Source organism: Euprymna scolopes, chromosome 17 (genome assembly GCF_053919585.1).
Source record: "Euprymna scolopes isolate OS-2025 chromosome 17, ASM5391958v1, whole genome shotgun sequence".
Classification (NCBI taxonomy): Eukaryota; Metazoa; Mollusca; class Cephalopoda; order Sepiida; family Sepiolidae; genus Euprymna; species Euprymna scolopes.
The window spans coordinates 68841331-68858600 of record NC_136498.1 but is presented as its reverse complement, the minus strand read 5'-3'; the positions used below and the strand labels follow the sequence as shown (position 1 = coordinate 68858600).

The window sequence follows — 17270 nt, the reverse complement described above, 5'->3', positions numbered from 1 at the left end:
ATACACAGTTTGCTGCATCTTATTATTACACTGGTCCATACAAAATTTCAACCAGATCATCCTAGTACTTTCCAAGAAAAAGTGGGACAGACAGACAGACAAAAATAAATATAATATAGATTCCTTTTACAGAAGAGATCATTTTTGTACACTTACTATTTTGCATTTCATTGATTTTCTTAAAAACAAATTTCTCTTAAGGAGTATAATTTACTAGCAGGGAGACTAGACGTTGCCCGGGATTGAATGATAATCAACAAATGTTTCACTCCCATATTTTTATTGTATTGGAAATCGATGAAATCGCCCATTTTTCAATCAAAGCGATTGATTGCCTGCTCTAGTCGGGGACCCACAATGGTGCAGCAGGAGGAAACTTCACATATCTTTCGCAGTGACTTGGTCTACAATACATTGTAGTCTACATTGCACTGTAGAAAACCTACTGTTGATTTTATAAAATCGTAAATCGTGACACCCTGCACTGATGATTCCCAAAAGGATGAAACACTAGTGTCTGTAGGTATTTAATTATTATAGTAAATAATTATGTCAGCCCCGTTAAGAAACTTGTTTCTTATCATTGAGCACTTTCAGTTATAATCGGTCAATTTAGCTCATATGCGTAGATCATCATATAATGACTAGATCACTCTGACGTTAAAAGCATTTAAAAAGAATAAATGTTTAATTTCAACTGTATCTCTCGCAGTTGTCAGTAGCCGAATGGTTCAGGTCCTTGCTAATGAAGCCAGACATGACTTCTGTATCCAGAGTTTGAATCTCTCGACTGGTATTAATCGTGACACTCTGCACTGATGATTCCCGAAAGGATGAAACACTAATGTCTGTAGGTATTTAATTATGACTTGAATTTCTTTAAAATGCAAAATCAAGTATCATACTTTAATTGTGCTCTAAACAGAAACATTCATTTCTAACATGCTCCTGTCGTATCAAAGAATTTACTGTTGATTTTATATGTTGGGCCCTTCGGCTTGTGTGATAATACAATTTCTCAAATGCACTTGTGATGTTTGGCTGTGTAAGGTGCTAACTTTGGTCAAAATCGCCTGTTCCTTCTTTCATCGGATTATTTCGATTATCGATACTTATCGAAGACATTCTGATACAAAATCTAAGAACACTGCCAAGCACATAAAGTAATTTCATAAAAAATTTCATAAAAAATTTCATAAAAATCGGCCCAACAGTTTTCGAGTCCATAGGAATCGAACTCACGCATACACAAGTTCCTTTTATATAATAGCAGAGATAGATTGGGGGTAGGAATTAATTATCTTATATGTTTAATATCTTAGTGCTAGAAAAAATAAGAATATCAGGCAAAGATTACTTCTCTTTGACGCAAACTTACAAAGATTTGTTTTGGAGACAAAGAAAACATGAACATACATGTGTGTGTTCATTGCATGCGCCGTGATCGTCTCACTCACTGTGTAAGTCCAAAGTTGTACTGTAACAAAGGAATACACCTTCCAAACAAAACCCACAAACAGTTAACAGAGGTTTATTTTTCTTTGGAGTTTAAAATGGTATTTGTTTTCTTAGGTTAAACAGCAAACTTGCAAAATGAGATTTTTTTGCCTGACCAAACGATAATATAAGTTCAATCAGCACAATCCTTTAGCTAAGAGTCTCACCTTGTTCGGAAAAGCACACAAGTCCAACTGCCTGCCAGCACTGAGAAAAAAACAATTGCTTGTATGTTGCCTCTCTTTCCCATCTGGAGTCTTTTTATGTCTAACCAGAAGTCTTAGATTCTGGCCTTTGTTAATGGTCACCATTCGACCATCCAAAAGCTGACTACGCGAGATATCCATTAGAGATAACAGCTAGACAGTGTCCATTGAAGGAGGTTCATCTGGAGTCCATCTAGGAACATTACTTTTCTCAAGACAGTTGATTTCAACATGATTTTCATTTAAAGAGGCACTTATTTTATTTCAAACAAAGAAGCTTCCCCTGGTATTCAGACTCTAATAAGATGTTTTCAATTCTCTGTATCCCTTTCCTTTTCCTTTGATCTGCAACATCTTATATTCACATGCATCACTAAAACATGCAGCCAAATGCCTGTTTACAAAAGGGATATGTTCAAATTATGAGACTGAAATATTAGCAACTTTTTCTTGTGGGGGAGGGTGTCTCAAAGAAAGTTTACATTAGTAAACGTGAAACTCTACAGGAATTGAAGGAAGACATCAAGAATGAAGTTGGAGAATTAAATTTTAGTAGAGTTATCTTCCAATCCACCTGAACGGTACGAAGTGGAAAATGGAAATCATTTAAAAGATGTTATTTTTCATAAATTCTTTTTAATTTATGTTCTCTTTTTGCAAACAAATCTCCATTGTCTTCATTATATCATGTTAAAATTCCTTTAGGGTACTATCAAAAATAAGGAATCTATTAACCCTTAGGCTACGCTGGCTGTTAATTTTTTATCACTAGTTTTCTATTACAAACAACTGCAACAATGGTGTCTTCAAGGACTATGGAATTCTTCTTTGCCTAACTGCATTAATCAATAAATGAAACCCATGTTTAAATGCTTGTATTGTTTTTTGATAAAAACGTTATTTTTAAAAGGCCCTAGACTTGATTTTATGTGATGTGAAAAAATTCACACCCATCGTAGCCCAAGGGTTAAAGTTAAAAATCATCCAGTCATCCCTTCGTAACGTCTTGGCCACTCTGTATATTGGAGAATATATAGTATCTTAACATAGTATTACTTGTTGATACAAGCCTGGTTAAAAACAACCGAATGTTTCAGTTTCATAATTTGTGCATATATACAAAGAGCGTTCCAGAAGTAATGTCTGCTATTTTTTTTTTATTCTTCCCGAATGGATCAGAGTAGATCACAAATTGCATTGTTATGATAGCTAAACTTATGCATTCATGACCTGAAACTTTTATTTCTCTGTTGTATATGTTATCGGTGTAAGACCTTAAAACAACCCCTGTCATGGATATGCATCATTAAATTCTTTGCAAACGTAAATTAACTAGTGGTAACTATGTAGAAAAAGTCATTCTGGAGCATAAAAGGTTGCTAGTTTTAATGGTACTATTCGCGTTTTCGTAGCTCTTCAACTTTTTTAGTTAAAAAATGAGGCTTTACTTTTTGATACAACCCTTATGCATCAGAGACCGCTGATTCCCAAAGTAATCCTTCCTACCTCTCTCCCTGGGTAATACAACTACATCAGTGAACAGCTGACAACTATCAAGGAGGACTTGGCTAATCTCTGAGATTCACAGTTAGTTAGTCGATCATTGATAGTGAAATCCTGACTGGCTAATCATTTCGTATTATCTTGCTCAGGACTGCCATTAATTGCAATGTAATGCAGGTCAAGGAAGAAGTCAACTCAATCCAACACGCATACATAGTAAGTGTACAAAAATGATCCCTTATGTGAAAGGAATCTATATTATAAGTATCTTTGTCTATCTGTCTATCACACTTTTTCTCGGAAAGTACTAGGCTGATCTGGTTGAAATTTTCTATGGACCAGTGTAACGATAAGATGCAGCGAACTAAGTATTATGGTATCCATTCGATGTACAGTTAGATTAATAGGGATTAGTATAAAATGTAAAAATCAGCACATATTTAACCATATTCAACCATCAAGTTGGCATAAAGCACTCATTCTAAGTAAATGGGCTATAACTTTTGGCAGTTTTAGATTTAAAATTCTAGTACTTATGTAAATGTGAAACGTTTAGACATTAATTAATGAAGTATATGAAAAGGTAAGTTCAAGTGACTTATATATGTAACTGTATGTGTGTGTGTGTATATATATATATATATATATATTTTACCAAAAATATAGTAATGGTATTAGACGTTAATACATTTTGATTTGTTCAAGTGGAGATGAAAACCCGAAATGTGCGTCTTAAAAATGGTAAAAAGTTTAGCAAAATCAAAGAGTGTTTATCAGTATGGACGCATACACAAACAAGTAGTTGGTCAATAACAAAAGAACAAATACATAAATATAAAAGTAGTTTGCAAACACACACAAACATAGGAAGATCGCCATCATTCCAGTAAGTATAGTATCAACCGGACTCATGAAAAAGAAGTTTAAAAACTACCTTACAAATATACCCAGTGAATTAAGTGCAAGAGATGCAAACAATTGCACTCAAAGAGACAATTAGAATCTTTAAAAAATCTCTCGTGGGGGGGGGGGATGTATAAAATAGCGGGTGAATACCCTCATCCAGCTAGAACAAAATGATGAGGAAATTAAAAATAAATAGTCCACTACAAACAGCTGTTTTGTCGTTTTAGGGCTCATTAGTGGCTAGACATAGCAAGTGGATCAACCCTGAAATTAATAACCGCAACACCAGGCAACTCCTAACTGTAAGCTAACTAACCAGTATTGGGTGTGGAAGAAATTTCTTTTTTTTTTTTTTTTTTTAAATATTTCTTTTTACATATGCATATATTATGAGAGAGAACAGGATGCCTGGGTTATTGAAACGAAACAAAGAGTGTATACTTAACACCAACAACTTCCTTCTCTCGGGTTTGTCTTCCCATTCAACCCTACTGAAAGTGGGGGAGAAAGGGGTTGTAAGCATGATGAGGAAGATTACTTCATTCTTTATAAAAGTACCACTAACTTGTTGAAACCAAATTTTGTATCTGCTCTGTTTTTTAACTTTAAACCGCAGACATAGAATTTGTCTTAAAAATTATTTTAATACAATGACAATAATTAAAATATAATTATGATATAACTATATATAATGTCATAATTATATATAATCCTAAATGTCCTTACCTAGCGTTGTCTGTGAGTTTTTTATTTTTGTGGACCCCAAAAAATTATTTTAAAAGCAGGTTCATTTGTAGCATAGGACCGTTGGAATATCCAACGCATTTCGTTCAAATTGAGTGAAGACAGCATGGTTGCCAACGATTAAATCATTAAATTAAAGTTACTATTAATGTATTATATTCTATGCATTTTAATACATATATTGCTCTTTTATGCTAGTATAAGAAATCATAGAAGTGTTTGTTCAGCTAATGACACTGCAAAATACTGGTTGTAAGTAAGTGTGGGGTGATTGAAATGTTTAAGTGTATGTTCTGGTAAAGATCATGCCGAATACTGATTATTTAAAAAAAAAAAAAAAGTGAATTTTGTAATCATAAAACCCAAATATTATCAGGTAACAAAGAAATATATGATATTATAAACTATAAAAGATTTGTATGATAAAATGATGACAAAAAAGAAGTTGTATGTCTCAAAATGTTATATTGCATATATAATAATAATAATTGAGGTGTGTGTTTGAGTGAAGATCATGCTGAATACTGGATGTAAAAGAAAAAGGAAGTGTTAGGTGATTGAAATGTTGAAGCACATCTTGGAGTGCACTGCCTTGTTAAATGATTCAAAAACAAAATGTTGACATTGTGTGCAAAAAAAAGCGGCTCAAATATGAATAATAAATTTATTATAATAAAATAAAGTCGTATCCCTATCTGTTTATTCGTTCACAATTTAATTAATACGTACAAAATGTACATTGTTTCACAAATTAATTTTCATACTGAAAACTAGCATTTGCACACTTTCAGTTCAGCATGATTTTTATATATACTATTTATTCAAAGGAAATCTATATTCGAGTGATCTCATTTGCATATTACCTTAAGAAAAATTTCTATTTTAATAATTAGCTTCATGTTATTGTTTGTTGTAATAGTTTATTTAGAAATTTTATTTTAAAGTTTATTTATTTATATTTAATTTATTTTCAATTATTATTAGTCAACAACAGTTGCCATTAAAAACGGAAGTAAGTTTATTTAAGCTGTGCGAGTTATTTCCTGTTTAATTTTCATAGAAAAAAATGGATGTGTTTTATATTTCCATCAATCAAACACGGTCCACTTTCAGGAAAATCCTAAGAAGTTTGGATATTTGGTATATCTTAAATAGTATATGACTCAACCCTCTGCCGACCAATGTTTCAATCGGGCAATGCCAGGTATATACTACTAGTAAAATATAAAAAATTTTCATATTATTTGGATTCATTAGATTACTGTTCTCATATTGAGTATGATTTTCATGTTTTGGTCGTGACATCAGTCGTTAGAGTACTTGGAAAAATTACTTGTCAAAAGTGATATTCTCCTGAAGGTTGAAGGTTCAATCCTCAATGTGGCCAACCAAAAAATGCAGTTGCGAATTACTTAGGATCTCTATCCAGTCAAGGTTGATGGAACAAGAGCATGCTACCCCCGTGAAGCAAATAAAGGGTTACACTCAGAATTTTATCCAAATTTCCGAGTTTGACAGAAAGATTTCCAAATTTAACAAGATACACATGAAGAAGGTTGGAGGTTACATCAACCAAAATATTATGAAAATCACGCTCAAAATAAGAACAGTAGTGCAATGAATCTAAATAATATGAATAACCAATCCTAATCTCAAAAATTCAGAAACGTCATAAAAATGTTTGTATCAGCCAATCGGAGACTTGGGAATGTACACTCCTCCCTTGCAATGTTTCTAAAAGGTGTTTCAATTTAATCCCATTTTATATTATTTGGATTGTTCAGCTTACTTTTCTCATCTTGAGTGTTTTGGTTGATGTAACCTTTGACCATCTGCAGGTCAATCTTGTCAAACTTGAGAATCTGCATGGGGTTTCAAATGGAACCTTTATTCCATCCACAGGGGTAGTCATGGCTGATGGAATGAGAGCATGCTAAGTAATTGGCAATTATATCTTGAGTATTGCCTGTACTGGAGATTGAACCTGCATTCCCAGAAGTATAACATTCCTAAGATTCCCAAGTTTGACAGTTTCCAGAGTTCGAGAAGATGCACCTGAAGGTTTGAATGACATCGACCGAAACAATGTGAAAATAACATTCAAGATGAGAACAGTAATCTAAAGAATGCAAATTATACAAATAATCAATCTTCATCTTAAAATTCAGGAATGTTCAAATTCTTGTATAAAGAAATATGGTAGTTTGATAAAATGTGTGTAGCCAAAATATACTACATGCAGTTGTCATAGCAACATTGGATCTATTGAAACACTATTATCTCTCCCCACAACATAATGGAACGTAAGAGTATAATAAAAAAAACAACTGGATATTAAAAATAAATAAAATGAAAAAGAAACAATTAAATGAGAAAATGAACAAAAACCAAAAAGTATAATATAGGTAACGGAAAAGATGTAAGGGAAGTAACTCTAGTAATAAAAATATTCTATGAGAGTGACCTCTCCTTGAAACAAGGAGTTTAACTAATCAATAATAATTCGAAACCAAACAAAATGAATATTAGAATAAATATGCATAAACATAGTAATAAAAATTATAAAAAGATAGGAAAGAATAAGTAATAGGAAAAAAAATAATTGAAAATTAAGACTAAAATAAAATACGAAAACAAGGTTTAAAACAAGAATTTTAGTATGCACAGTACCCAAGATGACCGACCTGTAACAACGTTGGGATGGAATTTCTTTTCCCCAAACAAAGCACCAGGTTTATCATGTACAAAATTAACTTTTTGTTGGTAACATCGGATGGAAATCACATCTGACGAGTTGATGAGAAAGAAAATTTGTACGAAAACATAAAATCATAGAATTGTCATCCCATTAACGAAATGGCTGTAATGAAGAGATCCAAGATGAAATAAACAAGAGTTATATAAAAGAAAAAATGTAAGTCTTTGAATTTCAACAAAATTTTGTACTAATATATATTATAGAGCGTAACAGACAGGGTCTAAATGAGCAAAGTCTCAGTAAGATATATTTAAAGGTGTTCGTAATCACACACATACACATGTTCATAGCTGACTGTCTTTGTGGTAGTTAACACTAGGTTATTTTCCCTTACATTTTTCCTTATTGCTGTATTCATGAGGGTTTTTCTAAAAGTAAGGCCTCCAATTTTTTTTACTCATAAACTAAAACATTGATAAGCTACAAAGACGGGAGTAGTACCATTAAAACAAGCATTGTTTTCTGCTCCAGAATTTACTTTTCTACATAGTCACCACCATACTCAATGCACATTTGCCAGCAATGAACGATGTCTTAGTTGTAAAAGTTCAGAGCACGCTTTGTCACTTGCATCTCTGTCACTACTTTGAAATCAATAAACCCATCTCCTAACTGTGCTGACATCAACTGCATTGGTTTTGTAAATGTTCAACAGGCGCCAGTGGATGTTGATCGGTCCAATTTTTTCTGCATGGAAGAATTTAATGATGCATCTCTGCTTCTGACACACATCCATAAGAGAGGTTGCTTTCTTAGTCTCCTACCATCAATATCTGCAACAGAGATGAAAGTTTCAGATCATGAATGTATATGTTTGGTCATCATAACAATGCAGATTGCAGTGCCTGTGATCTGTTCAGCCAAAATAAAAAATAGGAGGCATTACATTTGGAACATCCTTCGTATAATGGGAATTTTTTCGAACAAGATTTTAATAACTAATGCAAATTACTTACTGTAAAAATGTACACCATTTATGGTTTTGAAATAAAATTTTATGTGTTAAACTCTTTCATAAACGATGCAAATTTAGTGTTAATACTATTTTTTTAAATTAATTTTTTTCTATATCAAAGAATTAGACATCACAAAAACTGAATACTAAAATCTCACTATTTCAGGAAGTTCCTCCCTGAATTTCTAAAAGCATTTAAGTGTTTCTTCTCCAATAACTTTTTTTTTTTTTTTTTTTTTTTTTTTTGCAAAGAGTGCCTGCCCTCAACTCGTCTCTCAAGTTTACATAATTGCTTGATCTAACACAGGCTTTCTTCTCCTTTCATAAGCAACTTCCCTTGCCCGAATTGTCATGTTAAAATCTTGCTTCAAATACGCCAATTTTCATCAGTTTGTTTGCACTCTAAAAATTAACTCTCTTTCATTTAGTCTTTGAACAATACCAACATTGAGATTCACCCAGAGCTCCTTACTCTCAAAGCTATGGTATAGGGTCTCAACTAGGAGGCCACTATCTGTAAACAAACCAGTGTGTTAAAATAGACACTTGGTCTTGGTCGCACCATTGAAAACATTATTTCACAAGTTTAATTTGAAAATTTAGAAAAGCTTGTGAAGAGAGAAAAGATACATGTCCGTTGTTGTTGTTGTTGTAAAGTCTGGCTCGATGTGGGTTTCATGGTTAGCACAAATTTTGAATAGAGAAAATTGGTCACAATTCGCACTAACCACACAATCCACATCAATTTAGACCTTTATGATAACCGTCAACAACATTGAGTGTGTACTTTTTCTCATTCTCCGAGGAGCCGACCCCTCGGGTTAATACCACCAACAAAATTAAGAAGGAAAAAAAAAAGTTTTCTATAAATAAGTTGTTTTAACAATGAAATTCTCATAAAAAATGATTTTAATCATCTATTAAAATTATAAAAACAATGTTTTATTTAAAAGAAAAATTATCTCTAAAAATCAGTTATCTAATTGGAATAAAATTTTCAGCATATATTTATCTAAGATATGAATTTAAGTCAGCTAGATTTTAAGAGTTGAACCTAAATAGTATTTCAGCTATCAAATCTAACTTAGCTAATTTTCTGACTAGTCAATTTTCATTTGTTATTGCTCTACCATGTTGTTAGCAATAATAAATACTTGGATATAATTTATTTTTAAAAAAATTACATTTATTTTTTAGTCTAACAGTTTTTTCAATATGGAGACATTAACTAATCACCCCAAAAGAAAAGTCAACTTACTTTCATTTCAAAGGAGATCACCCTTTTTTTTTTGGGGGGGGGGGGTAATAAGATTTAGTGTTCTTTATTTCTCTTTATTTAATGCCTTTAGTTTAATCACAATTTGTTCATTCTTTCCTTTATAAACAAAAACAATGATTCATTTGTAATTAATTATAAATTTACAAGTTAAAAAGAACAATTTTTTAAGGTAATCATACGATTTTGCATAACATGTAAAGATTTAAAATTAACCTTCTGTTACTCATTTTTCAGTCATTATGAAACCAACATTAAACTATGAATATACCTGGGCAGCATCGGGTCGGGACTGTTATTAATGTTTAACAGTAATTTTTCAAAACTGGAAGTTTGAGAAAATTTGTTTTTGGTCAGGAACTTTTTTTTCTTTTCTTTAATATGCTGTTATCAAGAAAGCGTTTATATAATTTTTTTTTTTTCAATGACATTGCAAATAATGGGTCAAGAAATAAAACTAAGAAAACCCCAAGAGCAGTGATCCTTTTCAGTGCTGCCCAGCCGGTTTCCCTCCTCCCTCACAACTAGATAGTGCTCACTCCGTTCTAAATTCGGTTAACAATTCTTCCAAAAGTATATTACAAAGATCCTTTTTTCCAAACATTTTTTTTTTAATTTCTCACACTACTTCCATTTCTTTGCACTTTTACATCCATTTTATAATAGGAAAAAAAAAAAGGTTGGGCAGATTTTAATGGTTAGACTTAAATAGAATGTAAGCCAACAAGTAAAGCTGTTCATTTATCATTTGTCCTTTTTTGCTGTTGTCTGAGAGCCATAATCCATAGTGCAAAACACGATGCCTCTGTTAAGTCTCAAGAGACAATGAACACCTCTGTAAGGGTAGCTGCATGTGTATTTGTGAGGCAAAGGTTGTGTAATCCTCAACCACACCTCTCCTAAATCAGTACTCAGTGGCAAGAAGAAGCCCAAACTAATTGGAAATAATGCCGAGATAAACGGAGAGAACATACAGCACCTGGAATTTCTAAATAGTTGCCCATTGACCAGGCTCAACGTTGCTTAACTTTGTGCAAAATATCCTGCATAGAACAGGTAGTAACCCAAAAGTGGTTTTTGCTGTTTAGTTTTGGTCTTTGCTATTTTATTTTTATCAATCCAACTTTATAAGTCTTCATATATTTGATCAGCATTGAAAACTGTCGAAAAGAGCCAAAGTCACTTTTAAAAAAATTTATTCATTTTAACAAATTTTTTCTTTCTTCTGTCAGATGATCAGTTTCAAAGATATGTTGTCTTTTAAGATTTTATACAGAGACTTTTCTTGGCCGCCAATCTGTGTAGATTTTTTTATGCAAGTTTTCAAATGTGAATCTCTTTTGCTGAGTGATCTTAGTTGATATAAATGACAAATGTATGTCTCGTGTATTGAGATGTTGAAATAAATTCTGAATAATTTGAAAAAAATATTTGATTATATTAATTTTTTTATTATTTAATGTGTGAATGCACATGTGTGTGCTAGAGTATGTTGAAAAAAAAAAATCAATAAAATGCTCGATCATAAGGATGCAAGAGTTAAAATACGAATTATTTATTTAAAAACTATACATTACATATTCCAGAGATGTACCATGATTTTATTGACTCAAATGACTTTTACCATTTAGAAAAAACTCTTAAAACTCATTTCAAATCCTCGGTAACAGTTTGAACTCTTCATTCAGTGAGTCACTGAGCATTTTAAATGAGTTTTAAAGGTCTAGTCATGCCAATGGAACTATAGTCTCTATTTGGAATACATATTGTATAGGTTTTAAATGAATAATGTGCATATATATGTGTGTGTGTGTGTGTGTGTGTGTGTGTGTGTGTGTGTGTGTGTGTGTGGCTAGAAAATAATGTGATGCAGGTCACCCATTAGTCTTAGGATGGATTGTTTGACTCTGAAAAAAGTGAGTTTGAAAAAATAATTAAATTTGAAATAAGAAACAATCCCAAATTTAGTCTCCTTTTGTTTATTATACCCCTCTATCTATCTCTCTCTCTCTATCTCTCTCTCTCTCTCACTCATATATGAAGGTGAAATGTCTCGTTTGTGTTTGGTGTTATCAAAAGTATGTCATGATTGGGGGTTTTCGTACTTTCTTTTAATATAGCCGAAACATGCTCATGATATGAGAAAGTTTTCTAGCAAGAAACGATTTCCAGAGTTTTTTTTTTAATGGCACAGATGATTAATGCAATGTGCATTGCTCTAAGATTTTTTTTTTATCTAAAAAATAATTTTCTGACATCAGTTTCATTCAAGATTTTCCTTTTCTAAATTCGTTTTTTTTAATTTTCAGAACGTATAACAACAGGATGGGAAAAGATGGAAACACGGAATCGAGTTCCTTATTATTTAAGGTAAGACATTATCCATTGCCCTCTTCACAGATTCATTATTTTGTCCTATAGTTTTTCTTGTTTTTTTTTTGTTTTTTTTTTAAACATTTGAACAATATGATATATATATTACAATTAAGAGTCAAGATAAAATTATCTAAATTATCCTAGCTAAATTCGCATGTATTTTCTTATTAATTTGTTCAAGCTGGAGATGGGACATTCTACCGGATGCCAAGCATTCACCTGCTATCTTATACATTCCATTCAAGAGATCTTTTTTAAGATTCTAACCAAATCTTTAAGTGCAATTGTTTGAATCTCCCTCGCACTTGGTTAGCCAGGTAGTTTTTTAAATTCTTTTTCATGAGTTTAGTTGCTTCTATAATTACTGGAATGATGGAAATCTTCCCAAGATTCCAGTTTCTTTTCATGTCGTACATAAGACCTTCGTATTTTGTTATCTTTTCCCTTTCAGCTCTGTTTAACCAGCATCATTGGAGACACTAACTTCTACTAAGGTCGCTTCTTTCTCCTTCTTGTCCCATATAACTATGTTGAGTTTAATAGCTCTGTTTTCAATGTACAATATCTGTATATTTAAACAAATGTTATTAAAAGAAGCTGATGCTTCACAGCGGTTGTTTTGTGTGGTGTTTTTTTTGGGGGGAGGGGCATCAATTTTTCCCAGAAAATGAACAATAGGTCTGCCCCACAAGACAGTAACTTGTAAGGACTTCTGTAAATTGAAAGCTGTTGAAAGCCATCTGATCAAATGTTTCTTGAAATTAATATTTGCTACAAACATATACATCTCCTAAAGTAAATGATTTTCGCTTGGGATAAAAGCAATACTCTTCCATAAAAACGAATCGAGTCCTTTCAATTGTCAGTATAATAGAAATGTAAACGAAGTAATCGTTTCATTTAAATACCATATAATTTCTTCCACTTATAGTAGTACTTTCAGTAACTCAGTTGGTGAAACAGACTTTTATCCACGTTTCAAATCTTACTACATATAGCCACACTGATGAATCAAAGATGACAAATAAGCTGTCTGTGAATCACGTGCGCGCGTTTCAGAAAAAATTAATTTTAATCAAAAACAAGTTCTAAAATCTGTATGTTGGTTAAAAACATTTAAGAAGAATGAATATGTTTAGGTTATGCTTGAAAACAAGATGACAAAGCAAGAAAGTTCAATACCAAAGGTAGATTGCTGATTAGAATATGTATACAAGGTGCCTTCAATAAGTTTCCACATCTTTATTGTACAGGTATTTAAAATTGTCATAGACTTTTGAAAATTCAGTATGTTATTGTATGCATCTTATGAGATGACTGACCAATTTTTATGATTGCAGGTTCAAATGAACAGCTACAGCAGGAATTGTAATACACCCTACTAAAGCCTGATTTCACAGCTGGTGAATTTCAAAAATGCAGTTTGGACATGAGGGCACTTTAGAAGAATGATATGCAATAAAATTGTTTTAAATTAAGAAAAAATGCCACAGAAACGTATGGAATGCTTCAGACTGCTTTTGGGCCATCTTGCATGAATCAAACATCAGTTTTTGAGTGGCATAAGAGATTCGAGGAAGGCAAAGAGTCTGTAAGGGATAAGAGGTGTGGGAGGAGTAAGGAAGTCAGTTGATTGGTCAAATAATTTCATGGATAAGGACCGTTGCGTGTCTATAGAGGCAATAAGATAAGTGCACAGTTTGATGTCAGTGTGGGAACTACACAATTATTCACAAGAAACTGAAGATGTGGAAGATTTATGCAAAATTTGTCACAAAGGTGTTCAGAAGATCAGAAAGAAAGACGTTGTCATAACCAAGATAGGTATCCAGACAGTTCCTCACCCTCCCTATAGTCCAGACATTGCTCCCTGTGACTTTTTGTTATTCCCTAAGCTCAAGGAAAACTTTAGAGACTGTCATCATGAGATGGTTGAGATGAAAGAGGTTGTGACATGGGTTAGTGACACGCTCACACAAGAGGACTTCCATAGGGCCTTCCAAAAGTTGTTGGAATGGTACAACAAGTGCATTGCAGCCGGAGGAGATTACTTTGAAGGGGACTAGAATTTCATATGTGTACTACCAATAAAAGTCCCCATACGAAATAAAAAAAAAATCTGGAAACTTATTTAAGACACCTTGTATATAGCTGTAAAATTTTCTTTATTTATACAAACATTATTAGCCGAAACCATTTGAGACTCGTGGCCTGATGACGCAGAATTTCAAAAGAAATCACAGCTGAACCATGTTTGTATATATGGTAGCCAATAATGTCTGTATGAATACAGAAAATTATACAATAATATATCTATACTTGTTGTTGAGCACTGTTTTATAAACATTGGTGTTTCATTTGATTAACATCTAAGAATCGTCAGAATGCGTGCGTGTGTGTATTTGCATGAATGAGTAAATGCTAGTGAGTTTCATCGTTTCAATTATTTGTCTTCATTCAGTACCTCTTCTTTTCCAGTTGCTTGACTGAACGGACATCTTGGGATCATCCTCTCTATGCGAAAATGTTAGAAGACTTAAGTGAGTTTAACAAATTTCCACTTGGCTACACCATTTCATTACACAAACTCATTTTCAACTCTTGAGACTCAATTTACTAAACGTTTTGTTTTACGAACAGGAATGTTCACATTACTCCATGCTTCCATGTGGAAGGGAACAAAATTTGCCAAACTTCCATGTTTTTTTTCTTTTAAAATGATTATTTTCTTTGGAGAATGCTGGTCCTGTAAGGTTCTTTTTGTTTTATTTTTTTATGGTTACACAAAATCAGAAGTATTCTGATTTTTCGATAGTTGTTGTAACTTCAATTGTTGTTAAAAATATAACAAACAAATAAACACAGATACCGAAAAACGAAGTTTGAACAGTTTTTTCTTTTTTCCTATTCACCCCCTATTTTACCTATTTGCCCTTTTCTTTTTCTTTTTTTTTGCTTCTATTTGGCCTTTTCTTTCCTCCTATTTGCTCTTTTATTTCCTCCTATTGGCCCTTTTTTCCTCCTATTTGGCCTTTTCCCCCCTCCTATTTGGCCTTTTTTCCCTCCTTTGGCCTTTTTTTCCTCCTATTTGGCCTTTTTTCCCTCCTATTTGGCCTTTTTTCCCTCCTATTTGGCCTTTTTCCCCTCCTATTTGGCCTTTTTCCCCTCCTATTTGGCCTTTTCTTTTTCCTCATTTGGCCTTTTCTTTTTCCTATTTGGCCTTTTCTTTTTCCTATTTGGCCTTTTTTTCCTCCTATTTGGCCTTTTTTCCTCCTATTTGGCCTTTTTTTCCCTCCTATTTGGCCTTTTTTCCTCCTATTTGGCCTTTTTTTCCTCCTATTTGGCCTTTTTTTCCTCCTATTTGGCCTTTTTTTTCCTCCTATTTGGCCTTTTCCTCCTATTTGGCCTTTTCCTCCTATTTGGCCTTTTCCTCCTATTTGGCCTTTTCTTTTTTTTTTTTGCTTCTATTTGCCCTTTCCTTTTCTTTTTTTTGCTTCTATTTGCCCTTTTTTCTTCCCATTGGCCCTTTTTCCTCCCATTTGCCCTTTTTTGCTCCTATTTGGCCTTTTCGTTTTTTTGTCTCCTATTTGCCCTTTCCTTTTTTTTTGTCTCCTATTTGCCCTTTCCTTTTTTTTTTTTTGCTCCTATTTGCCTTTTCCTTTTTTTTTTTGCTCCTATTTGCCTTTTCCTTTTTTTTTTTTTTTTTGCTCCTATTTGCCCTTTCCTTTTTGCTCCTATTTGCCCTTTCCTTTTTTTTTGCTCCTATTGGCCCTTTCCTTTTTTTTGCTCCTATTGGCCCTTTCCTTTTTTTTTGCTCCTATTGGCCCTTTCCTTTTTTTTTGCTCCTATTGGCCCTTTCCTTTTTTTTTTTGCTCCTATTGGCCCTTTCCTTTTTTTTTTGCTCCTATTGGCCCTTTCCTTTTTTTTTGCTCCTATTGGCCCTTTCCTTTTTTTTTGCTCCTATTGGCCCTTTCCTTTTTTTTTGCTCCTATTGGCCCTTTCCTTTTTTTTTTGCTCCTATTGGCCCTTTCCTTTTTTTTTTTTTTGCCCCTATTGGCCCTTTCCTTCTTTTTGCTCCTATTGGCCCTTTCCTTCTTTTTGCTCCTATTGGCCCTTTTCTTTTTGCTCCTATTGGCCCTTTTCTTTTTGCTCCTATTTGCCCTTTTCTTTTTGCTCCTATTTGTTTTTTCACGAAATCACTTTAATTATTATTCATATCGACGAAACTATTATATATAGTAAAAAAAAAAGACGATACCATTCCAAAGTAATATTAAATATTTTATTATGAACTTAAAAAAATAATAATAATTATGCTAATAATTCGTGCAAGGCACTTTCTCTTAATTGTTTTTATATATAATATATATATATATATATATATATATATATATACACACACACAAAATATATTTTGTATTATTGATGTAACATTAACCCATCTTGATAGTTTATAGGAGTGATAAATGAAAAGGCTTTATTATTAGCTCTATTATTCATTTAGATTAAATAAAAGATTTATGGAGTTATATATAGACAAGAGATTTTAACCCATTGTCTTAGAATGAGTGCTTTATGCCAAATTCATGGTTAACCATATCATTAAATTTGTACTCATTTTTTTCATTCTTCACTCAAACATGTCTTCATAGCTCAGACATTAACGTCAAAGAAAAAAGTAAATCATAAGTTAAACGTTTTGGTTTTGATTCTCAGTGGTGTTGTATGAATCTTTTTTTTTTTTTTTTTACTTATAAAATCATTACAATATATTGGGTCCAATATAATCTATATATATAAAAGCGAAAATGTATGTATGTACGCTTTTCCTCGATGTCCACAAAAGGCTTCTTTCAGAGAATCGCTCGCTCGCTTCACAACTTCTTAAAACTTTTTATATCATCTATAAATTCTAATATCTCAGAGTTATCCACGGAGCTCGCCTGTCTATTTAATTTTATTGACTTTCAAACGTTAATTATTCCACATTTCCCGCATCGGCACGCGTCACATTCGGTTTTCGGTATAAAAAAAAGCGAAACTCGAAAG

General features: G+C 32.6%; 1 protein-coding gene across 3 annotated transcripts in view; it reads left to right on the top strand.

The window, feature by feature from the left end:
- LOC145296778 (utrophin-like) overlaps window positions 1-17270 on the top strand; it is a 230199-nt gene that overhangs the window by 141631 nt on the left and 71298 nt on the right. For all 3 annotated transcript variants that reach the window (XM_080142837.1, XM_080142836.1, XM_080142835.1), the window contains 2 exons: window positions 12155-12215; window positions 14700-14761. In XM_080142837.1, coding sequence (XP_079998963.1) covers window positions 12155-12215; window positions 14700-14761 — 123 coding nt within the window. The remainder of the gene's footprint in view (window positions 1-12154; window positions 12216-14699; window positions 14762-17270) is intronic.